This window comes from Xiphophorus maculatus, chromosome 11 (assembly GCF_002775205.1).
Source record: "Xiphophorus maculatus strain JP 163 A chromosome 11, X_maculatus-5.0-male, whole genome shotgun sequence".
NCBI classification, from domain to species: Eukaryota; Metazoa; Chordata; class Actinopteri; order Cyprinodontiformes; family Poeciliidae; genus Xiphophorus; species Xiphophorus maculatus.
The window spans coordinates 1,658,777-1,686,074 of NC_036453.1; the positions used below are offsets into that span (position 1 = coordinate 1,658,777).

General features: G+C 40.5%; 1 protein-coding gene across 1 annotated transcript; it reads right to left on the reverse strand.

Annotated features, from left to right (window-relative positions):
* Positions 1–23,646: 23,646 nt before the first annotated feature.
* On the reverse strand, positions 23,647–26,947 carry rpl35 (ribosomal protein L35). Its single transcript, XM_005814550.2, has 4 exons — positions 26,873–26,947; positions 26,292–26,428; positions 24,247–24,328; positions 23,647–23,838 (listed from the first exon to the last, which is right to left on the reverse strand). Exons 1-4 carry the CDS (start codon positions 26,873–26,875, stop codon positions 23,689–23,691), a joined length of 372 nt encoding a protein of 123 aa, XP_005814607.1. The 5' UTR covers positions 26,876–26,947; the 3' UTR covers positions 23,647–23,688.
* Positions 26,948–27,298: the final 351 nt, after the last annotated feature.

Here is a 27,298-nt window from a genome sequence, read left to right on the forward strand (position 1 = left end):
ATAATTCTTTATTTTTCATCCGTAACCGTTAATGCGGCTCATACCGCTGCGTGCACACCTACAAAAGAGGTATCAAAACCTGCAGAAAATTCACGCCATTCCAGCTATTACTTTTGGTGGGATTCGGGATGAACATGGCGACATAATTCGCAAAAAACTACGAAAAAAACCCCATTATAATTCAATGGGAAAACTCCTACAAACGCCCTAATACCCTACTGGCTAAAACAGAGAATTGTCTCCCCCAGCTGGCTCAAATGAAGTATTGTAAGTCTGAAAAGCGAAAAGAGCAAGTATGAAAAAAAAAAAAGATTGTGCCTTGGATATACTGGATTAAACAAAACTTTAAATTTGATTGGTAAACATCCAACAGGTAGATGTGAGTGTGGTATGGATATGGAAACAGTAGAACATGTAATAATTAATTGTGGAAAATATAAAGCAAGTACAATAAATTAGGAAATATGATATAGAGACATTTAAACTTAATAAGATATTAATTAAACACAAAATAAATAAAGCGGTTATTACATTTTTGAAGGTAACAGGATTATATGTAAGACTTTAGATTGGGGAGCGGTTAACTGAAACGTGGGGCGTGCTAACCCCCTGCGCCACCACAGCACGCCCCATGAATATTTATGTTATTTCATAAAATTTCTTAAGAAAACTAAACTGATAGAAAGGATTTAGTGTTGTTTTTTTTTTAAGTTGCGCCCTGATCCACACTCCATACCAGTAGGTGGCGGTAATGCACACCATTAAGTTGCTTGCCAACCGCCATTAAAAACAAAAAGAAGAAGAAGAGCTTTCTGCTTCCGACTGCTTGGTTAAGGTAAGTATTATTAGAACTGCTTACAGTTGTTAAATGTAATGTGTTCTTTAAGAAATGTGATCGATTTTAAAAGTTTGACTGCTGTGGGATATTTTGTTGTGGCTCTGATAGCGTAGCTGCTAGCTTGATGGAACCACAATTTGTTCACATGTTAGCACTTTGCTAACTGGCTTTCGTGAAACCTGTTAGGCTACAAAATCTCTGTTAACATCAATCTGATCAGCTGAAATAAGGCAATTTTGTTTTACCTCAACCTAGAGCTATTGTGACTTGCAGAAATTGCCACAAATAACCGGAACTAGCATATTAAGCTACTTCACTGAATCAGTTGCTTCGGATACAGATACTCTCAGCTGCCGTCTTGTGCCGACAGTGAAAAACAGCAGAACTACATAATATTAGCTTGGTATGATGTAAATTATAATTTTTGTTTGAATTACATAAAATAACTTCATGATCTGAGTTTTTTTTCATTATGCTTGGCCTATCAATAATTTCAAATAATAAAACATAAAATATCTGGGTTTATTTTGTTCATCCGAACCAGAACCTCCAGGTTCTCCGTTGTAGAGTTTTACTGAAAATCAGCGGAGAAATATCTGTAGCGCAGCAGCTGCGGTACAGTCTGCCCACTAGAGTAGAACTGAACCGAACCAAACATGAACGTATTTCATCGCCTAACGAAAGACAAGGAAGCAAAGAGATTTCGGCTAAAGAAATCTGAACTTGATTACATTGCAGCATCCTTTAGCGTCGATGCCAATTTGTAGCGTGACGACGCCGGGCACAAACCAGACGGGCGCGCCTTGGCAGGCCCCGGCTAAATTTCTTCAGAAATTTTGTTTTTCTAGTTTCAAAATAAAAGCCTTGAATATTTTTACATCAGGTAATTGCGCTTTTTGGCTTTATGTGACTTTTTTATCCAAAGCACTGTTACACAATGGAATAGTTTGGCCCTCTGAAATGAAGCATACTCAAAATTTCAAAATAAAAGCCTTGAATATTTTTACATCAGGTAATTGCTGTTTTTGGCTTTATATGACTTTTTCATCCAAAGCACTGTTACACATGGGATTACTTCGGAACTTTAAAATGGAGCATAATAATAATTTCAATATAAAAGCCTTGAATATTTTTACATCATGTAATTGCTCTTTTTGGCTTTATTTGACTTTTTCATCCAAAGCACTGTTACACATGGTATTAGTTTGGCCCTTTGAAATGAAGCATACTGAAAATTTCAAAATAAAAGCCTTGAATATTTTTACATCAGCTACTTGTGTTTTGAGCATTATATAACTATTTTAACCCAAGGACTATTACGCATGGGATTAGTTTGGCCCTTTGAAATGAAGTTTAACAAAACTTCCAAAATAAAAGCCTTGACAACATTTTAAATTGTACTGAATGGTGCACGTCCGCCTCACTTAACGTTCTTGCGGTTCTCCGCATGCCATTGATTACGTTGCGGCGTTCTTTAGCATCGATGCCAATTTGTGGAGTGACAACGCCGGGCCCAAACCCCACGGGCGCGCCTTGGCAGGCCCCGGCTAAATTTCTTCCGAAATTTTCTAGTTGCTGTTATGATGGTCTGAATGCTGCAGAGCAAGTGAAGCAAGTAGATTTTTATTTTCAATGGACTAGTTTCTTACTGACCATAATTAATCAGTGCATTTAAATAGCAGCATTTGGCTGCTATTTAACGGTTCATGTAAAAGGAGAGAGGGGGATTTAATACTATGTTTCTGCATTGCTTGTGCTTTTGATTAATACAATACAATTTAAGATGAAGTTTTTCAACAAGGTTTGAGACAAAATAAAGTAGAAGAAAGATCTCTTTCACAAAATAGGTTTTTACTCAACCTTTGATAAATTTTCACCTTCAAAACACTTTGAACTGATTCCAGATGCTGAATATGTAAACATATGTGTCTTTCCTATACAGCTGTAACTTAAACTGATTAATTATACTGGAGTTAATTGTCTCACCCTGGCTAATAAACTTTTAATGTTACATAAATGGTGGCTTCAGAGCATACTTACATTTTGGGGAAAAAAATGGCAGTGGCATTTTTAATAATAAAATGATTTCTGTTTACATCTTGTCTCTATTAATCTTTAACGTGTTTCTACTGCTGCCTGTAGGTTTCACTATGTTTAACCATCATGATCACACTAACACACACTGCTCCAGGTCAAGCAGCTCTCCAACACGGTTTTGGAGAGCTGCTTGGCTCTCAAAAGCCTGTCATAGTTGAAAGGGTGTAACAGTGAAATACTTCTTCTTCCCACTAAAGTTACACAACCAGATCTGCAGTTGAAGGTCTCATCGGTGTGTGCAGCCAAAAGGGAAGGGTGGAAGTAGTGACCCACTGAAGCTCCGCTGGCCTCCACCCACAAACAGCCCACTGACGTCAGGATTCAGAGCAGGAAAGCCCCCTGCATTATGCTGCAGAGGAGACAACATGAAGATAAATTGGACAAGTGTGGCAGTGTGAGGGAAACATTCCACACTCTCTGCCATCGGCCTGTACTGGGATTCTATTCGCCAGGAAAAGATTCCCTTGGAAAAGGGAAAGTTCAGGGGAGTCCACATTTAGGATTTGGCCTTTTCTTACAGACGAGAGAGAGAGACGGTCACTCAGGGAATCCCACCAGAAGCGCGCGGGGGGGGGGGGGGGGGGGTCAGTAAATGGACTTTTTAATTCACATAAATTCAAAAACACATGAATTGATGTAACCATATTATCTATTTATACAAAACAAACACTAGTGACATAAACAATGACATTAAAGAAATACGGAGCAATTATGCTTAGATTAGTATAACCTTTAGCTACCTTCATATGTTGTAGAAACTAATGTTTCCAATATCTGAAAAATGTTTCTTTAAATGCAAAATCACACAGTGATGTGAGAAATAAGTTATATGCAGCCAAATAATACAGAGAAAAATATTTTGGGTTGTGAGTGAGAATAATCCTGAAATGTCTACCTGGGCTGTTAACAGGTGATTAATCTGAAAATGTTAACTCGTTAACATCTCATGATGCAGATTAATTGAATGACCTGATTTGACCTAAAAGCCTCTCCAGCAGAGTGTTACCTCGTTCACAGCAGCGAGTTATCGCCTCAACACACAGTGAGCCAGGAACCACAGAGGAAGGTGAAAGTTTTCCGCGGCAGCAGACAGCGACACAAGCTGAACATTTTTAACTTTCTTGATCCTGCGAGAACCACAACTGTGTGCATATTTATATTTCAGGTCAGGCATAGCGACCACAGCACTACTGTGATAAATCTGATTTAATGTTTAATAAATTGACAGCAATAGTCTAAACCCTGTTTTCTCCCTGCAACTCATCTCTTTTTCTCAGCAAGTCATAACCTCTCCTTACCTGAAAAAGTTTGGAGGATGGTCTATTTTATTTCACTTTATTATATTTATGCCAGTTTTAGGGGTTTTAATACATCTTAAATTTGTCATATCTTTTCCAGTAGTGGAGTTCTGCTTTTGTTGTTTCTTTGAATAGATTTCTTATTTTGACTATTATTTCCCTAGGCTTGTTTATTCTTTCAGTTTGGGATTTCTTTCGCACTTAATGTTAACTTCTCATTCTAACTTTCTATTGTTAGCTTAGTTTCTTCTTATAGATGTTGGATTCATTTCTGTTAGATTTGGTTATTTCTAGTTCCCTCTTTGTTTTTGCTGTTTGCTCCTCTTCCCAACTGCTGGTCCTTTACCTCGTCCAGCCTCACTTGTTCCTTTGTCAGCTGCAGTCTGTCCTCTGTGTATCTGCCTCTCGGACTCATTCGATTCTGCAACTCTTGGTTCCGTTTCATGTTCCTGTTGCCTGGTTTTTGTTAGTCCTTCCTTTTCTTTATTAAAACACATCTCATGTCTCCTGTCTGCATTTTGGTCCTGCTCCAAACACACCGAACATGACAGAATTGGAATGTATTGTTGTCATGATAAACCCAAATTGTTATTATGATAGGAAAATTATGACAATGATGACAAATAGTACAAACTATTGTTGTTCAGTTTTGTTTTTTTTTGTTTTTTTAAGAGTCCTGTTTCTTCAACATGCTACAGGACAGAGAGGAGGAGCCAGTGCAGGTGAATATTTCTGCTTTCTGAGCAAGACTGAAGTTGATGATGTTGAACTGGTCAGCATTTAGAGGAAGCACAAAACAATTCCTCTCCCCCGAACACTACTCATCACAGATACAGCAGAATGTAACACTAAGGACCTGTCTGTAACTTAATTCTTCAAATCACCCAAAACCAACAGACGCTTATCTACAGACCAGATTTCATTTCTTTCTCGAGCTCAACAGAAAAGTGGGGTGTGCTGTGGTGGCGCAGCGGGTTAGCACGCCCCACGTTTGGAGGCCTTAGTCCTCGACATTGCGGGTTCGACTCCTGGTCCCGACGACCTTTACTGCATGTCTTCCCCCCTCACCCTCCTTCCTGTCAGCCTACTGTACAAAAACATACGAGCCACTAGAGCCGCAAAAACTCTTCGGGGAAAAAAAAGGAAAAGAAAAGCAACTTCATGTAAGCAAAGATGAAAATGTATTTTATCAATATGACACACTGCTTTCACAAGAACGGCATTGACTACAAGGGGATTTGGTTGTGACTTATATGCATTATTTAGTGATGAGGAAATTTACAAGGCAAATAAAGAGAGGAGAGGTTGTAATGAGAGGAGGAGGCTGCCAGCCAGGGCCTGTGAGAGACAATGTTTATTGTTTTTGCAACACGATTTCTCCCACAGGAGTAATTAGTCTCCTCTTAGAGCAACAGATAAAAGTGTCACCGCGGCCCTGCTCGACACTCAGCCCTACATGAGCTGGTTGATAGCACATCGCTCTGTTTTTGGCAGAGGTGGTGAAAGATCATGTGAAGCGCTGCCCCCCCCACCCCCCACACCCCCTGTGTGAAGCTCACAGATGCTCCCTATTAATGTCTCCAAGGCTTAGTGGCTCCCTTTATAAACATAAACATCCTTATTGAGTCACTTCCAAAGCTATACCAAAACATCGGTCTAAATATACTCGCCATAAAACCACAATGTTTAATTCACACAACATTACCAAAGTGAACATACACAGCCATGTGTCAGTGTCAGTTCATTGTGCTTGTGGGACGACTCTAAATGGCAGCATTTGAACTAAGTTGTGTGTTGTCTGGAATGTTGCTATAAAGTAGAGCTTAGATCTATATGGACCAAGCCTGAAGCAAACACCCAGAATTATTTGCTTGATGATTGCGTCGGGTCGGGTCGGGCCGGGTCGGGTCGGGTCGGGTCGGGCTCAGATTTCTGTGGCTTAATAAGCCTACAGTACATACAGAACAGACAAGACCAAATGTAAAGTTGTGTTTATTCCAGTCTAAATAAGTCATTTATTTTGTCACGGAAAGAAACAAAGTAAGGTGCAGAAGTTCATGAGACTGCAGCAAAGCAGCTCACTGCACATTACTGCACACAGAGCCGAGCCCTGACTGATCTAAACTACCTTAAAGGGACAAAATTCAAGTGATCCAGGAAGAAGTTGGTTTTAAAACGTTAGGTCAAGTTTGGATCATTTCACAGAAACAAAAGCATTAAATGTGGGAAGTTAGATTTGATCCATTTTGCGGTCAGATATGCAGTAAGAACAACCCTGGTATTGGAGTTATCAACTCAGGGATGGTTACAGGTTTGACCCAGCAGACTGGGTTAGCAGGGGATGGGATAAAGTAACTAATGTCACACATTAACAAAATCATAAACTGAGCATGACCTCAATTACTACTCATGTTTTTCACCTACTGTATGTTCAAAATGCAGTTTGGAAAGAACCTCATCAGAGTACCAGGTCCTGCGTACTTGCTTCAAGTTGATCTCAAAACTAAATAAAAGGCTGTAGTTGTGATAAGGGAATAAACTTGCTCTGACTGCAGTCATGAACACCGACAAGAGCACTAGAGAAAATCATGTTCCTTATTTCATCCTGTGGGGGAAGTTCAGTAAAGTGTGAGCAGATCCTTCAGAACAGCTGTCTGAGAATCCAGCTCCTTCCTCAATCTAATAAACTGGCTCACAGTTTCTGGCGCAATGTTTGGTTAAAACCAGCCAGCATCTGTCCCAACACCATAACCAGGCTGTCATAATAAATAAATGTTCTTCTTATGTTCGGGATCACTGTAGTGGCTGAGTGAGTGAGTTTACCACCAGCAACAACCAGCATTCACAGGCAGCTGTTGAAATCCCTTTTAAGGTGAGTCAGAAACGAGAAAAGCAGTAAACTGATGTAAACTTCAACTGAAAGGAAGCTGCTTCATCTGAACTCCAATCCAGCTGGCCAGAAAGTCTGGTTTATTTGGGGGCGTGGGGGTCGGGGGGGTGAATGTGTAGTCAAACTCTAATGCAGACCAAGAAAACGAACTCAGTTCCTCCTACCGACCTCGGTCTCGGTTCGGTTGAAGTGGACTCTGGTTTGAATGCGAACGCTCTAAAGGCAGGAAGTGCACTACGGCGCAAGGCATTCTGGGTAAATACAATCAGCCCAAGCATGTGTGTCTAACTCTAGAAAGACAAATGGTCTTTTACCAAATACAGAGTGAAAACCAACCACAGCAACTGGAAATGTAGCAAATGTGGCAATTTTGGTCCCCATTGAAACTGAGCCTATTGGACCATCGGGTGTGAAATCAGACTTATTGATTTCTGTTCTGTCAGGTCTCCACAAAGAACCACATCACAATGATTCTGGACCTGGTGCTTTCAGACATGCTTCTGTATTCCTCATCACATTTCACCTGGACTTCATAGAAAACATGGCTTATGTAATCAGTGCATAAATGAAAACAGGCACCAGCTACAAATCTTTGTCTGAAGTATTCAGTTCCAAGTCTGGGTGAAAGTGGAGACAGAGGCAGAAAAAAACCTGCTATGAATTCCTATCTGCACCTGTCCTGTTTTTATGTTAAATCTGTGTGACATGGGAATAAAAACCCCTTTAATCCACAGAGAAATGTTAAGCTGAGTGATCACACATGATCTTCCAGCTCCAGTGGCTCTCCTCATCCGGGTTTGTGGCACGGCCTCTTTGAACTGTCCAGGCTGGGATCAGGAACATGTGGATGGATTCCTCTCCCTGTAGTTATTTCATGGATGTTCCTGGAACAGCTGGCGCCGTGAACGGCGCGGCGTGACGTTCCACCAGAGGTTTGGTTCCTACAAACAGTGCTCAGAAAACAGCGAGGTCTACTGAAGCTGATCCTGGAGGTCACCACCTTTGACATCACTAGCATTCAAGCTTTTCTTTGAAACATTTTTTTTCTCATCGAAACTATTAAAAGCCACAATAAAGCCATTCATTTAAATCACTTTAAATTTAATGTAATTTGTGCGTAATGCCCAAGTCTCCAACAGCCGCTCTTCAAACGGATTCAATTGAACAAATATTCAGACATTAGAAACACATTCGTCAGTCAGTGCAAAAGATAAGGCACAACATGTTTTTGTTTACATTCAGACCCCTTTACTCTGACATCCCAAAATGCAATTCAGTGCATTTGACAGTGGAGTCGTGTGCAGTGACCTGGTTGGCGTGTTTGCTATGTGTGGGACGATCTCCACATACAGAAGCAGGTTGTTGTTGTTGCCCCAGTCTACAAAAAGTTTCATCTCCTCTGTGTAGTACTAACTACTCCTCACAGTCCTGGATGAGACCAACCACTGCTGTTTCATCAACATACTTTATGATGTAATAATTTGTACTGTACGTTTGGCACAACAATCGCTGGTCATCATGGTGTAAAGTAGGGGGCTGAGGACACATCCCTGAGGAGAGTTTGTCCTCAGTTCTCACAGGACAGTGGACATTCTGTTGATCTGATGCTGTGGGATTGTAGCACTAAAACCCATAAACAGAATCCGGACCGAAGCGTTCTTATTTTCCAGGTGTTTCGGTGGATATGGCGTGCGTCAGGGTGATATGCAAATTGAAATAAAGCGAAGAGGGAAGGATGGAGATGATGTGACCTTTGACCAGCATTTCATGATCTTGGGTGTAAATGCTGCTGGGTCCACAGTCATTCAAAGTTGTTACTGTGGGTTTATAAGAACCATGATGATTGCAGCAGCTTTGTAGCATAAAGTACAATCATAGACGCTTTCCAGAACCGTAGGAAGAAAACGTTCAGATAATCATGAATCATTCTGCTGCACATGCATCAACTGCTTTGTGCTGCTCTATCAAACTGTTCTTGGCTGAAATATGACAACATGTCAAAAAATTATTTAAGGCTGGATGACAAAGACTTTGCAAGACACTGTAAAGTAATACATATGAAAGGCTTTATTGTGACTAGAATCAGGTGTTTATTCTGGAGGAGGATCAAAAATATTTTCATGTTCCCATAATGTGATCCTGCCAGTTTATGGCTATATGAACTTATCTTTTGGATTAATTTGCCAGATCTAAACATTCCCAATATGTTATTACTCATCTAGACTCCAAAACATTCAAGTTCTGTTTTAAAAACGTCTTTCATCGTTGTTGCGGTGCGTTCAACTGATCAGCACCTCGTAATTAACAAATCGGTTCTCGACATTGCGATGAAATCCATGCTTGTCCTGCGTTGCCTCAGTGAGCAGGATTTTTGTTTTCCAAGCAACGTCAGACTGGATCTGTTTGGTATTTTTGTTTCTGGTTGTAACGTGACAAGACGCAAAAAAAGCGCGTCTTTTATATGAATATGAATACGACCAAGTCATAGCTCTGTGACGTGTGGTCTGTTCAATACAGCCAACAGTATATAGAGTAAATCAGGTCTGGTTCAAACATGTGAATACAGTAGAGGGAGGTTTCCAGTGAAATCTAGATTGTTTGTAGCAAATTTAATTACAGGTCAAAGAGTTTTGCTTTGTCTCTGTTTAATGGAAGAGGATTGTATGAAATATTTAGCTTTGTACATTTATTGCTAAATTTAAAGAATTTTCGAACAATTTATATTTCGTCCCAATGCAGAATTGTTTTTAATGACTGTAGAACTTTTTGGTGTTTTAAAATGTATTTAGAATGAAGTTTGACTTTAAAACAGTTTGCAACTTCTACTGAAAAATAAAAAAGAAATATGTTTTTTACTTATTTGTTGAAACTGTCACCATGTGGTGACAGTATTCAAATGCAGATATTATGTGGAACAATAGAACTCGTCTACCTTCTCCCAGCGCGGGATGCAGATAAACACACTGAGAGACGGCAAGGTGACAGTTTCAACAACTACGTACAAAACGTACAAAATAAAGGTTATATTGCAGTTCTAAAAAGCCATTAAAACACAGATATCCACAGCAGCTCCAGACAGAAAGTATTATTGTATTTCATTTACAACCACAGAGTTTAAACCTGCCGGTTGCTGAGAGTTTGGTGTTCTATTTACACGTTTAGATACCACAAGAACATTCTGTGGTTCTGTGGTTCATTCTTCAACTTTGAGCCAGTACCTGTTTTAACAGTACAATAATAATCATGTAATCAGAGATAATAGCTCTTGGCAGAAAGACACCATGTTGTTCGCAGTAAGAGAGTCCTGGGTAAACATCCCTGCTGCTTTCTGTTTTAGGTTTGTATTTTCTCCAGATGTTTTCTTTCCAGGCTTTTCTTCTGTCTCTGGCACCTTGAAAATTCCCATAGGTCAGAGTGTGTGTGCGCTTGATAACAATGACTATGGGCCAGTGACCTCAACATCACTGGGAATGAAGTGTCCCTCTTGAAATCTGGGATAAATCCTGGTTTTGATCCTTTCCAGTTTCCATACAGACATGGACGGCCATCACACCCCTAACACTTTAACCTCTTGAAAAACCAAAACCCTGTGTTGTCTTTTGTTTGTAGATTTCAGTTCTGCTTTTAATCCCCTCCAGGCTCACCTGCTCTTCAAGAAATTACAGCCGATGAATTTCAATCCACTTCTTACTAAATGGTTTCATTCTTTTATGACAATCAAATCACAGCTTGTTAGAGTCAACACCAGCCTATCAGAGTCCGGGATTGAATTGTGGTAGCAGCTTTGCTTGGTGTACTCACTCTATCTATCTATCTATCTATCTATCTATCTATCTATCTATCTATCTATCTATCTATCTATCTATCTATCTATCTATCTATCTATCTATCTATCTATCTATCTATCTATCTATCTATCTATCTATCTATCTATCTATCTATCTATCTATCTATCTATCTATCTATCTATCTATCTATCTATCTATCTATCTATCTATCTATCTATCTATCTATCTATCTATCTATCTATCTATCTATCTATCTATCTATCTATCTATCTATCTATCTATCTATCTATCTATCTATCTATCGAACACCCCTCCTCCTCCCAAAGCTGCTGTTTCCAGCCACACATGTTCATAATCAGCCCAATCTGATTTTAGCCCTCAGAGTAACAAACTCAGGTACTTACTCCTCACAAGTGCTACATTAACACATTATTATCATGTCAACTCAAAGTTTGCTTTGTTCAACTTTTTTTTTCTTTTTAGCACAGAAGGTTCTGGATAGAACCTAAACATTGAGAATCATTTAGTGAATGTTGAGCTTCTTATTCATTTTGCACCTTCCCAGTCGTTAGAAGGACATGAAGGAACAGAAAACGAGAATCCAGTTTACACTTGATTCCAACAGTCTGATTTTATTAACACTTTCTTCTTATTAGCAGAAAGGCCTCGCCAGTCCAGGATGGTTTACAGCTATTGGTTGAGTTTCATTTGGACCCTTTAACAAAGCTCACCGCAGCTCATTTGGCATTTAAAGCTGCTGCTACGTTCTAACAGTCCAGTTCCCACAGAAAACTACGGAGCACATGTGATTCACAGAGTGGTTCACAGGTAATCAGGGAGGGAAAACGCATCGTTAAAATATTTGCTGTTATGTCATTGTTACACAAAAACCCACAGGCCTGTAACGATGAGGGGAGAAAGCCATGGCGGCCCACTCTGCCCAGCACCCCATCAACCACTAACAAACCCACAGAATGAACTCGCCGTCCCCTGAACAGCAGCAGAGAGGACATACGGTGACAGGCGCCTTGGTAAAATCAGCAGCAGGGTGTGAAGGCACAATCAGAGGAACATTACAGAGCAGGAAGTGTGTCGTTCCTCAGCGCTCAGGCCGGGGGATGGGAGCAGGTGAGAGCTGGAGCAGAACTCTGAACAATGCTGGGAAGTTTCTGGAAGTAAACTGTAACCATGAGAACACACAAGCTTTGTGTTAAAAATGCTGCTGATAATCCTGCTTGTTCATAGCACTCCAAATGAACGTTTTAGTTCCAGTGAGGAAAGCATTCTGCTTTTCTTTAAACATTCATCTGTTCACTAACTGGTTTAAAACTGAGTGGTCTGCTGTGAGGAGATGACAGATTACACAGTCAGTCAATAATCTGTTGGCTAAAGGAACGAAATCTAAGTCAGTCTGTTCGCTTCTTTCTAATGGTTTGTATTTAAAAATGATTTTATAATCACTAAGTAGCAACAATCTCCACTGCTAGGCAGAAATAAAGTTAATTAAGCTTAAAACAATAGAATTACCATTCTTGTAATAGTGGTAATTGTCACCAGTACTCTCAATGTGCTTTTCAAAAAACAAGAAATATATTTGCAAAAAAAAAAAAGATGAAAGCAAAGGAACAAAAGACAAAATAGAATTGAACTGTAAAGGCATAAAATTATACTTACAGTAACCGTAACAACGGAAGTTCACAAACATTGGAAGTTCATAAACCAGTGGAAGAATTTTAATTTTAGAGTAATGTGTAACTCTTATTGTTCAGCAGGTTTCAGAATGGATGAATTTGGTCAATTTGATGAAGAATTGCAGCAGATGAGCTTTTTCTGAACATAGTTGATGTAGTAAAAGTGATTGTGAGCTGGAATGACTGACAAAAAAAATGTCTTACGGCTTTTCTATCTTTTCGTGAACTTTATGTTCATAACGACATTATTCTTCATGTCTCCATTTCCAACAACCTAGAATTTAAGAACTTCTAGCAGTTCAGCAAACATTAAACATGTGTTTATATCATAAAGACAAATAATCAAACACCTTATTGTTAGTATCTACAAATAAAGATGAATATAACTGTGTATCATCTGTATATTGATCAAAGCTGAAGAGGTTTTTCTTTATTGCACCAGTCAGAGATCATACAGTGTTAAACCTAGAGCTTTGTGGAATGCCACATGTAAAAAGATGAAACCCAGAGACACGTCCTGTTAAAACGGATTTAACTCATCAAACCGCCAGAGAGAAACAGCATTTTCACTCTCGACAGATGAATGCATGGAGGCTCATTGAAGTTATAACAATCTTTTGCTAAAACTAAATAAGTAGTGTGTATTAACAAACAGAACCTGATTAATGATTAATGATTCACCAAGGCACTTTGAAATGCCTTGCTGCTGAAATGTGCTATACAAATAAAATTTGATTGATTGATTGATTGATAAAGCAGGAAGAGAAATGGCGTCTAGATATTAACGCTGCACTAATCTGGGACTAAACCTCAGAAACCAACTCCAACAGATACTGTCTGTGTTACACAAAGTAAAGGAACAGGCCATTCTTACCATCACTAAATACATTAATACAGACTTTAGGATCAGCATTGTTCAACAGGTATAACATGTAAGAAGATGAAGTCTGCAGCAGATCTCTCTCTCTCTCTCTCTCTCTCTCTCTCCAGTGTTTTCCCTTCTATTCTGTAGTAATAAAGCCCTGAAAGAAACAGTCAGGATGGGACAACAGCATGTAATGACACAGATATATTTCTTAACATTTCCCAAAATGTGTTCTCTCTATGTGGACTAAAAATACTGAGGCCGGCCCATGTGGCTGACACATCGTGCGGCTGACACATTGAGTTGTAGCATCCTGGTTCCACTTTTTAGAAGCACAAACAGATTTTTCTGGAATGTCTCAGCTCCTAAAGTATAAATGCAATACCTATAATAAAATACAGATTCTGAGCAGATGCTTTGATTTATTTTTCCTCTGTGTACTGTATTCATTCCATGCCACAAAGCACAGACAATACATTATATGAAGGCAATGTTATTTTCTGAGGCTTTGAAAAGTCTATAAAGGCCCATAAAGTTGTTTATGTGCTGCCTCTCAGCTGTGCAACACAAACATGTTGGATATGTGAGTGATTTACTCCCAATATGTCCATATAAATGATCATGCGTAATACAGGGCAGGAGGAAGACCAAAATGAAGTGTGCAGAAGATGAAAGTGTGTCTGTCTGAAGGAGCTGTCAGCCTCAAACCGTCTGGGACAAACTCAGACCGTTCCTTCCTCCAGAGACCCCGGATCTCTGAGCCTACAAGGTAAACACTGGCACAGAATGCTGTCATATTTTACTTCTTCAGTTTTCAAAAGGACCATATTCGGCTAATTTCACTGCAAACTCCATTCGTGCAACAGCAGAGAACAGCATGTTCCCTTAAGAGATGATAGACTTGACTCAGACTTTCTATTTAACCTCTCCTTTCTCCTAGACGTTTTTCTTTCAAAGGACAGAACTAAGTGAAGTTGACTTTTTTTATCTTTAAATCTTGTCATAATGTTATTTCATCATCAAAAACATACCTGGAGTGTTGCCTTGCTTCTTTCAGGCATGTTTGAGAAATCCTATAATCTCTATGGCGACCATTCAGCCTTGTAAAACACCTGGATGGACCTACAGCTCCACCTTCAAGGACACAGCTCCTCCTCTGAGCTGCTGGTTCTGAGCTTCAGAGGCCCAATTTCAACTTTAAATTACAAAGTTGTTCTTTTAAGCTATGTCTGATACATACAGTGTTTTTATAACAAACTGAAATTAACAGTTACTTGACTATAAAACTAAAACTATGTCCCTGGAAAATACAAAATACTATTCCTTTAACATAGAATAAACTCCTGGATCTTCTGTGTTTCTTTATTTTGTGCATCCTGCTCTTTATTCTCAAACCCCCGGTCTGTCATGGCAGATGGCCGCTTGTACTGAGCCCAGATCTGGTTCCTGTTAAAGGGAAGTTTTTCCTCTCCACTGTCGCTACATGCATGATGAGTATGAGGGATTGCTGTAAAGTCAATGACGCAACATAAGCAGTTGTCGGTAACACTTTATTCGACTGGTTGTGAATAAGACCGTCATGACCGTCATAAACATGACACCTGTCATGAACATGAGTAAGTCTTCATGAACATTTATGACTGTTGTCATAAAGTGTCATTCAGTAAATCATGACATTTTTAATACAAAGTTGACATTAACCAAGAAATCATGATCTGACATAAATTTGTTATAAAAATATTACTGATTAAACTTTAGCTTTAATAACATAAAGCTATAGAATTTTAAAAGTTTAATCAGGTGTTTGTTACCTTACTTTAAGTTAAATGTAGTTATTAATCTCAATGAAAATGTAATAATTTTCCCCTAAGATGAAAAAAGTGTGTTACAGAGCAGGGATTCTGCTGCCCTCTGCTGCGAAGGCGCAACAGAGAAAGGCTGGAAAGCAGAGCTCCTCTACTCTCTGGTGCAGTGTGGGGAGCAAAGTTGAAAAGGTCCATGAAGGTGGGGCTGCACTTGGGAGAAACTGGAGAGATCCAGTCAGTCACACAGCAAGTGAGTAATTGAAAAAGCATGTTCAAATCAAACCTGTGCAGCTCTGCTAAGTTCTAGGGCAGAGTTCTGTGAAACCAACCGACCCACCGTTCTTTCATCCCTCCCTCCGTCTTCTCCTCCCTCTGGCATTCCAAGGCTTCCCCAGATCTGAAGGGAGACGTAGTCAAGTTTACTAGTTCTGCACATTCAGCAACAAGGCAGTTCGAAACATAATACAGTAACCACTTATGAAACAAGCAATAAACATTAGATTTTGTCCAAAGCCATCATCAAGCAAATATACATCAAATTCTCTGATCAATGATCCAGTTACTAGGAATCAAAAGCAGCTCTGATCAGGTGGGTTCATATTCTGGATTTAAAGGAACTCAGGGTTTCAGCTGTTTTCAGTTTTCTGAAAGTTTGTTCCAGGTTTGTGGTGAATAGAAGGTGAATGCTGCATCTCCATGTTTGGTTCTATTTCTGGTCTGCATCCCAGAGCCAGAAGACCAGAGAGGTCTGGGATGTTGATACAACAACAGCAGAGCTTTCTGTATTGTGGTGCTAAGTCATTCAGTGATTTATAAACTGTCAGCAGTATTTTAAAGTCTATTCTCTCAGTGAAGGACTTTAGAACTGGGTGATGTGCTTCTACCTTCCTGGTTTTAGTGAGAACGCCAGCAGCAGCGTTCTGGATCAGCTGCAGCTGGAGGATTGATTTCTTTTTTAGGCAGACCTGTGAAAACACTGTTGCAGCAATCAATGCCACTAAAGATAAATGCATGGATGAGTTTCTCTAGATCTTGCTGGGACATTAGTCCTTTAATCCTGGAAATGTTCTTCAGGTGATCAAAGGCCGACTTTGTGACTGTCTCTATGTGTCTGAAGGTTCAGATCAGAGTCCATCACTACACCCAGATTGTCCTCCCAGGCTGACACGTCTGTAAAATCTCCTAAAGGAAGCATTTAATCAGATGCCCAAATAACTGACTCCTCTCTTGTCTCTACTCTGAGACCCGTAGTATTGACTAACATGAGGAACGGTCAGAAACCTCAGTTAGGGATCATCTGAAGCGGAGCCACCACAGAAATTTCTGTGTGGTGCTGAAATGTGACAGTTTATTCTCACTGCTAACCACTTGAAAGGGAATTTGAATCAGCATGCACGCAAACATAACAGCTTCCAAGTGCCAGCAAGTCTCTCTAATTGGGTCCAGACAATGTGCACATTTGAGATTTCTTCTGGCTTTGGGTGGGAACAGCTGTGCTTGTTTGTGATGATTCAAACTAAATTTCACTTCCAGTTGATATGAACATTTCTTTGTTTTGCATTCTTTGCTTATTACGCAAACTGGCGTTGCTGACATTTTTTTTCTCTCCCTTGTAGCAGTTTTGTGTGATTACATCTTTGGTGATAAGCTGTAATCAGTTGTTCAGATTATTTGTTTTCATTCCATCATCCAGTTCTGGCTAGTGATGATTGTTGGCAAATCCTAAATTACTTCTCGGTAATGAATTTGACTAAATTCATTTTGCCTTCAGAAATACCCATAATTCCCTGTGGTGACAAGAAGCGAGTTTAGTTTAGAACATTATGGCTCCGCACGGGTTTCAAGACTGGATCTGTATCTCCCGTCAGCAGTTTGTGAGGAGAATGAGCGGAATGCTGAGGACGTGAGGCGAGGGTCATGAATGGTGTTAGAAATGTGTAGGCGCTGCTGCAAGTCATGCAAACATAGCCATCCTGCATCACTTTTATTAAATGTTTCTTTGACAGATTTTATGTGTTTTACCCTCCTATCCTGCACAGAATGATCCCAGTTGGAGGGTGGAGAGACAAAAGCTATTTTCCCAAGCAATTAGAACAACTGCAGCGCATGGGAAAGCATGCCCACTGGATCTGACAGGGATATGTTATTGTATATCCATGGAATCACGGCGTGTAACACAAAGGTCCAGGAGGATGAAGTTACACCGTGTTCTGTGCAAAAGAATTCAGTGAAATATCTGAGCAGAAACAGCTAAGGATGGAGATAAGGGGTGGGGGGCTCTGGACATGCATGGGGGCTCTGGACTAAAACTATACAGTCAAAAAAAAGAAAAACTTAGACATAAAGTCCCTGGAAGGTGAAACATGCTGTTCATATGACCTAAAAATGTAGTTTTCAGGTGATTTATGACCTAAAAACCAGGTCATGTATTTAACATGCAGAAAACCAATAAATCAGACCCAAAACAAAAGCTTGATGGCTTTGGAGTTAACTTCATATCACAAAAGACTCAAGCTTTTACACTTCAAAACCACAACTCTTACCAAGTTAAATATCTTAATGCACTTTAAATAAGACGAAAGTAACTTACAAATAACTTTTCAGCTATGTATAGGAGCTTCTTTTTTTAAGTCATCCAATAAGGAGCCCAGCAGATCCACAGTTCCACCAGGTGTTTGCTAGTTGCTGCTAGTCTGAAGGAGCTGAGTGGTGGAGCCATGAAGGGAGGGGTGCTTGGAAACAGCAGCTCTGAGGAGGAGCTGTGACCGTGAAGGCGGGGCTAGGTCCACCCAGGTGTTTTGCACAGCTGAATGGTTGTCATGGAGACTCACAGATTTCTCAAACATGCATGACAGAATCAAGGCAACACTCCAGGTATGTCTTTGTCGAGGGAAGAACATTATGACATGATTAAAGCTCAAGAAAGTTGATTTTACATGATCCCGCCCCTTTAAACAAGGCGGTGCTCAGCGTCAGCACTGGAAGGAAACAGCTGAGATGCATTTAATGAGTTGACCTCATCGCAGCTAGATGCTACTGTTCCGTGTGCTCCTGCCTTCGCAGACCTGAAGAATGCGAGGTCGAAACCAAACAACGTTCAGGCTTCACATACCAGCAGAGGCCAGGCATGGGCCCCTCTGACATCACAGCAGAAACAACAAGGCACAGGGCAGATAACAGATTGAGCCGGTTCACCTTTGAAATACCTCCACATGACTCAACACTGCTGCTGGTTCCAAACAGCCTCCACACTGATCAGCGAGACTCCAACCAGTACGCTTCTGGTGAAGAAGGCCCAACAGCCCCAGAAGAAATGTTCCTCTACCAAAAGGCCAACATGATAAGGACGTTTGGAACGAGCCATGCACTAATGCCACACAAATGACTTCTTAAGTTCTGTATAATGTTCTGTATTCATTTCATAATAAAAGACCGCTGCAAAGGCAAGTTGGGACCACACAGAGAGAAGAGATGGAGGTAATATTCTAACCACTAATTAGTCCCAAAGAATGAGACGCCGGGGGAGCAGGAGGCTGGCCCAAAACCCGCTACTAATTAAACCAATCAGAAAGTCGTTTATTTTCTGTTCGGTTTTGTTTTCTTACATTATCTGAGGTCAAATTAAAACAAGCAAAAGAAATAATTTTCTCTTTAGTGTTTAATACAGATTTTCAGGTTATGGTGGTTTTCAAAAATCTGCTCAACTCTATTAAATACCAGGATTTTATGATAAAATGATTTATAATTTCAAAGCTTTTTTCATGTGTAATATTTTAAAAAAAGCAATTCCACTGAGAAACAAACTAATTTGTTAGGAGGAAAAGAAATGTGGCAGTGCCAATCGGACAGACACCGGGACCCCTCATAGGGCAGCCATGCCTCCAACAGCGGGACATGGGGGCAGAAACCTGCGGTCCAATCAGATCCCCCCAAATCTAACCCACTGTCTCCTCCCCAAGTGAAGACCAGTCCAAGTTCTGGAAACAGGGCCACAGACCCATACAGGACCAGTCTAGCAGGTGCACCCAAACCCTCAACCCCCCACAACTGCCCACCCCAAAAGGGACTGAAACAACACACACACACACACACAGCTGACCAATCCCCACAACTACAACCAACAGAGCAACCAAAGAGTGTGTGGGGGTTGAGGGGTGGCTCCTGCTGAGTGTAGTCCTCCACCCCCAACCCCCAAAGAGTTTTTTCTCATCCCAGAATCCCGGCATTTTAACTGTTTCTGCTTTGGTTACGTTTTAAAATCTCGTTTTATTGCATAATGCACAAGTCAAACATCATCACCACTGATGATCATCGACTCAGATGCCTTTTACAAAACAACCTAAACTCTGCTGACTCTTCTGATCCTCTTCAGCCCAGGTGCAGAGTCGACTGAGAGCGTGGTGTTGGTCGCGTCTCGCTGCAGAAGTAGCAGATCATGCACCACACGCTGCGCTCTGGAGAGATCTGCATCCCACTGCTGCTCTGGAACGGTCGGAGAGCGCAGGAGCCTGTAAACACAGAGGAGGAGCTCAGTACCACGTCATGGTGTTTTTGGGTCGTATTTGATTCCCTGGAAATTTAGACATCTAAACAACCTAATTCTGCTGAGAGTTAGGTTGTTAGGTTGTTCAGTGACAGCTGGAATCGATCCCAGCTGTCACTGGATGAGCAGCAGTAAAAGTCCTTACAAGAATCCAGTCCACAGTGAACTCAGAGACATAGAAGCAAACAAGCACATAAAAACAGTCTGCAATTGAACATGTTTGGACCAGAGTCTCCAGAGAAAACCCAAAGCAGACATGCAAACCCTGAACGGATGTATTTTACTGGGACCAACACAAGATGCAGCATAACTGTGAATCGTACAAAGAGATAATCAAAATCTTTTACAAATAAAAATCAGAAAAGTGTGACATACCGTTGTATTTATTAGGCACATACACATTTGTTAAAACTGTCACCATGTCATGACAGTATGAGGCAGATAATTTGTGAAAAGATTGATTTTCTCTCTGTGCTACTGTTGCCGTCTGTAGAAATGCACCGCTCCCGACCAAAAACAACCAATCAGAGCCATGAGGAGGGGCTTAGGACTGTCAATCAACCTCATGTGCCCACAGCTCAATGTGCTGACAGAGGAGAAACAACTTAACGTGAAAGAAAAACTAAACTGAGCTTTCACAACAGGCTATGCTATCAGGAAGAAGCTGGAGCTTAGTAGAGAAATGAGCGGGAAGCGCAGCACTAAGACCCGCCTCCTGACTCTGATTGGTTGTTTCTAGTTGGCACTGGGAAAAGGCAGAGGAGCTCAATTTTTTTCACAGATGATCTGTCTCATACCAAACTGTCACAACGTAGTCAGTTTCAACATGTATGCAAACAGTTATGTTTTCATAAAAGTTACTTGCTCCAGTTTTAAAGTGTAACTAAGCCCCACATTTCATGGCATAAAGTAAGATCCTCTCGCTCCTTCAGGAGACAAAACGCTACCAAGGATGAAGTATGCAGCTGCGCTGAGTGAGAGGATGATGAGGAAGATGGTGCCCAGACCCAGGTCCCCCACAGCGCAGGCGTTTGGACAAACACAGGGGCTCTCCACCCAGATGTGCAGGGGGCCCTGACTACTGAGGCCCTGGACTCGGAGGGAGGACATGGACTGGTTGGGCCTGCAGTGGTAATGGGCTGCAGTCATTGGCTGTTCCCTGGTAGCTGGACACAGAGACTGCTGTGATGTCATGATGAAAGCAAAAATTCAACGTAGGAAAATGTGTTTCCGCTCACCAAAGTAAAACACGGTCAATGTCTTCAGAGTCTGGTTGTAGTGGAACTCATTGCCCTCGTGCATCCCATAGTTCACATAGCGGCTGATGTGGCCCCGGGCCCCCGGGGACCTCACCAAGCAAGAAAAACAGCACATAACTGAAACGTGTTTGATTTCACCTGATACATAAGAATGAATATTTAACACTTTAAACTCAACAATCCTATCAGAATCCCACAGCACCATCAAAGTTCTGCAAAGATCTGATGAACCACAGCAAGTTCAACATATAACTGAATAAAATATGAATTTTATTAAGCTGCAGTCATTTTAGCAAATACAGCTACACAATATTGTTTGAATGAGGGCAGATATCCTTTCTTTTGTGTGTTAGGGGTCCCCCTAGTGGTGAATATCCCATCAACAGCTGGAAACAATCCCACAGACTCACAAGATGCAGATATTTGCTTTGATCAATAAGTTTCAGATTTTTAAAATTATAAATAAACGTCAAGCAATAAACCAAGGGCTAAATTAGGCTTTTCTGATTAGACTCAAAAAATAAAATAATGTAGCTCAACATTTATGACATGTAGGATCTTGAGTCACATTCACTTTTGATGCATCCTGTTTTTCACACCCATTAAATAAATCGGAATATTATTGAAAAACCCATTTATTTTAAACTTTATCACTAAATGAAACAATATATAGATTAACTACCCAGACGGATGTTCGAAAAAGCCTTTATATCAGTTACTTTTGATTTTCTACTTACAGCTAATAAAAACATGACATTTAAAATTAGATTATTACATCAAACCAATGTTTTTTTTGGAAGTGTGGGCTTAATGAAAAGTATGTTTAGTACCTGTTTAAAGGTTGTTATTTTAAAAACTGATTTTAATCTGACAAGACCATTCAGGACATATATATGATTTATTGAATAGAACTGTGAGCCTTTTCTGCTCCAACTTCAGTCATCAACATTCACAAGAAGTATTCATAAATATTCTGAATTTGTAACTTAATAACAGTTTTTATTAATCTAACCATTCCCTTCTTTCTGTCTTAAAAAATGATCTAGATGTTTGTTTGTTTTTTCCATCCAAACCTGGGAGTGACAAAAACTTGGCAGTAATTTCATGTGCCGTGCAAAGTTATGAAAACTTGTCAAATTTTGTGAAATTACAGTTTGGGAAGCAATAAAACTTGAGTTGTTAAAGGGATGTCAACACCAGGAGAGACAAAAGGAAAACTCTCTTAGTTTAGTCAACAAAATATGCAGCGATGAGATCCAGTGGCAAAATAAAAGGTACAAAAAGAAGTTTATTTAGTTGAAAAATGCATGAAAGTTTAAAAAAAATAAAATGTATAAAATGTAAATGCATTATAAAATTCACAATCATACCAAATATGTCATTTGAATCAACAGAACCAAAGTTTAAACGAATAAATATAACTTAAATGTCAATGAGGGCAAAAAAACCCTATATTTTTTCCCTGTCTTGTTCTACCTGACGATGAGGCAGGCAGCAACACTGGAGCAGGCGCCTCCTGGCAGGTTCAGGTCCTCTGGTTGGGAGAAGACCTGGCAGGGGCTGAAGGAAAACAGGCTCTCCGTGTCCATGGACGTGTTGTCCACTGGGACGGCCCTCAAACGCCCCAAGAAACCGTCTGCGTCTCCCATGCTTCTCAGGTTTATCACTCCACTGCCGTCCTTCATGATGCATTTGCAGCTGTTGACCTTGAAGCAGCCTGGATCACCAGCAGGGTTCAGATGAGGTAGAGGAGAAGAAGAAAGCATGCTAACACACACAGACAGAGAGAGAAGGCCTGCTGGAGGCTTCATGCTGCCGAGGCCGTCCACAGGAGGCTGACTGCACCGTGACTGTAGGAAAGTAATTAGTGGAAAGGTGACAGGCATTCTGGGCGTTCAGCTCACAGCATGGCTGTCTTTGTCACATGTTGTACCAGCATGACTCCAAACAAAGCGTCAACACTTTGCTATTCAAATGTAGAAGTAATCTAGAATATATAATGTAGTAAAAATATAGGGGCTTTATACACTAAATTAACAAATGGGATGAATGGGTGACATTACAAAACATACATAACCTTTTAAATTTTAAATAAAAACTGATTTAGGCATTTATTTTTTTTATAAAAGTTACTTGCTCCAGTTCTTGTACTTCAGTTCAACCCACTGTTTCTGAATAGTTCAAACTTCCAGTCAGAGCTCTAGAAGTCTTCATAGTTGCATTCAGCACCACCTGCTGGCCACATTATCCATATTACACTCAATCCGTAATGAGAGATTATTCAGTAGCATTTCCAGCTTCACTGTAAAAGGTTTTAGTGCTTTTCAGTGTAGAATGTTTTGTCTAGTTAACATTCCTATAAATAGAATATGATTATGTCAGATTGGCAGAATGTAAAATTTGGAATTAAAACATTTTCTGATTGAGGATGTCGACTTCTTCCGTTTAAATCATCTACTTGATAGTAATTACCTTCTTAGTGATATGAAATCAAAAATGTCATTTGAATAAGCAAGTAACTTTTGGGTGAAGCATGCAAGATCATTTAAGTGAGATATTCAAGAAAACAAAAGGTTTTTTAAACAGATTTTATTTTATCAATAACAAACAGCCATTAAGCTTTGACAGCAAATTTGCGCATGGAGTAGAGGAGGTCTTTCCTCTGCTGTTTCTTTGTGCGCAGACTCTCTTCGTGCTTGTTGAGCTGGCGGCGCATTGCCCTGGTCTTCCTGGGTCTCAGATCCAGGGGCTTGTACTTCTTGCCCTGAAACAACAATGTTGGGGTCAGGAGATTTGGTCATACAGCCTGCTGAATGGTTCATCTGACACTGAACTTGTTTAGAAATATTTGAATAAAGTGTGTAAGAAAAAAAAAAGCTGTGCATCCCACATCAACCACAAACAAATGCTCCACTCCCATGCCAAAAACAGTAATTTAGAATTAGATGGTTAAAAATGTTCTGATGCAGCAGCAATAATAACCAGATATCAGCCATTGTGACCAGGGTTTAGGAACAGTAATCTCAAGTCTCAGTCTTTTGGTAAGCAATTGTTGACAGTCAGCGAAACATCAGCTCAACAAATATCATCTCAGACTAGAGAAACTGAAAGTCCCAAGCCAACGGCTCTGTGTGTGTATTCAGTGAGCAGAGACTAAGGATGTGGCCCTCACCTTGTAGAACTTCCTCAGGTTCTCCTTCTGTGTCTGGTTGATGACAGTCAGGACTCGGGCGATGGATTTGCGAACGACACGGCTGTAAAACAACAGAGTCAGACAGCTGATCAACCCACTGATGAACACAAGAGCTCAGGGATTTACATCCTGACTGGATGAAAACAGCTTCCTAATGAGTTGGTTCCATCTCCTCCATGCCGCTGGGTGCTTCCTCCTCTGAACTTGTTCTGACCAGCGTGGCTTATAAATGTCAGCTACACAAGCAGGATTCCAACATCAACACAATAAACTGGAGGACTTCCACAACACTTCAACTCACTGTGTGGCTCAGAACATTTTCTTTAAATCAACATCACACTGGTTGAAACTCAGCAATTAGAATGCTAATTATTTTTAATCTGGGTTTGAGGATGTTTAAGTGAACTGCTTCAATGAGCAAGTGAATTTGTAAAAAGTTCTAGTTTTGCTTTCATCAAGTGATCATCTCTAGATATTAATCTTCTCTAATTCTAGAGAATCAGAGTTCAGTTTCAGTTCTGGCAGAAACTTCAATAAGCAGTGAAATGTTTCCAACTTTCACCCAAAGATGCAGGAAATGCAGAGGCATCCTAAGATTGAACACGAAGTGGACCAGAGCAGGGCTGATTTGCAAAATATTGCAAATACGTAGTTAAGATTTTAAATGACTGTTTGCTACTATAGTTCAGCTTTCAAGACAGTAAGTTCTTCAGCCAGCTGCAGGAGAGCCCCACATTTGACAAACTGGACAGCAGGAGGCGCTGCAATGCCTGGGGAGAGAACAGGAGGGTTTGGTGTGTGAGGTGATTAATGCCTGGAACAGAAGCACACACCTCTACCCTCCATCAGAGTCCCAGCTGGGATCCATTGAGCTCATTTAGTCACTTTAACTGATTTCACCAATAGACACTCCAGCTTGTTCCAGTCAAGCTCTTCACTTATCCCTCACAGTGCTGCCCACAGGGAACTAGCTGAGCTCAGGTCCAGTGGGCTGCAGATGGGAACCAATACAGAAAAACAACATTTAAATCGTTCATAATTTCCACAGAGACAAGTTAATGTGCCTGCAGTTAATCCAGATTTAGATCTTAATTTTTAATCATTTCTGACAGGAAATGACAAACATAACCCAAGAGATCTTATACAAGGTACACTACTGTGGAAATAAATCTTTTTACTTGAATATGAACAAAAACCTCATGTCCCAAGATTATGTAGAGATATCAGTAATGGTACAGACTTCATTAACTGTTGCAGCAACCAAATGTTTCTCCTAGCTGCTGACAGAGTTATTGCACGTCTCCACTGAGCTTCTGTAAGGAGCAGCAGGGCTTTTGGCTGGAAGACCTCTCTGAACTCTACACAGACTCTCTCTGAACTCTACACAGACTCTCTCTGAACTCTACACAGACTCTCTCTGAACTCTACACAGACTCTCTCTGAACTCTACACAGACTCTCTATGAGAAACAAGTCTGAACTTCAAACCATTAACAGTTTGTTGTCCACCTGGCTGTGCATTTTGGATCACTGTCATGTCAAATCATGATGTTTCCAACATCACCTTGATGTACTCCTTTTGAATGAAAAACAGCTCAACAGCATCGTGTTCCCAGAACTAAGCTCAGCCGTTCAGCAGAAATTTGCAGTAATGGTATCGTTTTGTTCTGGATCCCTTCGCAGGTCTGACCACGCTGGGCACATTTAGTCCCAAAAATAATAAAACTCTTAACGAACATTTCTTACAAACTCCACATCTATACAGAGAATATTTTTAACCCATATGATACATTTGCTTTTAAAAGTTGGTGAATTATAATTATGTGTGCATCACCAAACACTGGTCATAAAATTAAGAGCGAAAGCGTCTAGAAAATGAACCTTCAGAAAGATCTTCCTGCCCTAACAACAGTGATTTAAATCTTTATATGGACACATTTCTCACAACTAGCTGCGGAGAAGAGGAAGCAGTTCGTCTGTGTAGATGTCGATCAACAGAAGCCGCACCAGCGGGTTCACACTCACATCTTGGAGAGCTTGGAAGCGGCTCCGCCGGTCACTTTGGCCACCCGGAGCTGGGACAGCTCGTTCTTCAGGTCATCCAGCTGTTTGAGCAGCTCCTCCTTCTTCTTGCCCCGCAAATCTCTTGCCTTGATCTTGGCCTGAAGTCGGACGGAGAAAAGACGTGTTAGAGAAGGCTGCTAGTTCTACACACAGGCCAGCCCCAGACCTCCTGCTCCTTTAAGGCACAGCTTCCACCGTTAAAACTATTCGTTAGATAATATAGTTCCATCGGCAAACCTACTGTGTTTAATTTTAAGTAAATGTACCAATAAGTGTTGTATAAACAAAACACTACACGAGTCATCGCTAGTCCCACCGTGTTTCTCAAGTTAGCTGTTAGCTTCTAAGTGGAGTAGCTCCGCTCGGTAGGAGCGCTTCATAATTAACTATTTCTTCCAAAACTTTAGTAACCGAACCTTCAATACATGTACCGAGAGGTACATAAGAACCTTATATACCACTACAGCTTGAATAACTCTGGTTAAACAATCTGCTAAACGTAAAAAAAATGGAAAATTTATCCCGGAGAGTCAGCTCCTCACCATGTTCGTCGTCGCTGCCCTGTTGGAAAGGCCGGACACACCGCGTGCTCAGAAAAAGTAGCTTCCGGAAAAAAGCGAATCAAGACTGTTTCGAAATGTTCGAACAGCGCCCCTGACGGACGGAGTGTTTACAACAAGGACTCAACCACCATGACGCGCGCAATGACAAAGCAACATTTTTAACATTTTCAAGGAAATGTAAATTAAAATATATATTTTTAGAGGAGTTTTGTGTTGTTCTTTGTCACAATTTCTCTAGAACAGGAAATTAAATTATCCCCCCTCACACATTTTAACTTTGTCTTTAATAAATAACGACATTGTGGAATAGGTTGTGTTAACCACATGAGTCTGTGGTGTACTTTCTTTCTACAATGACTGCAATCTGGTAAAATCTTTGTAAATTAAAGAAATCAATATTTTGTT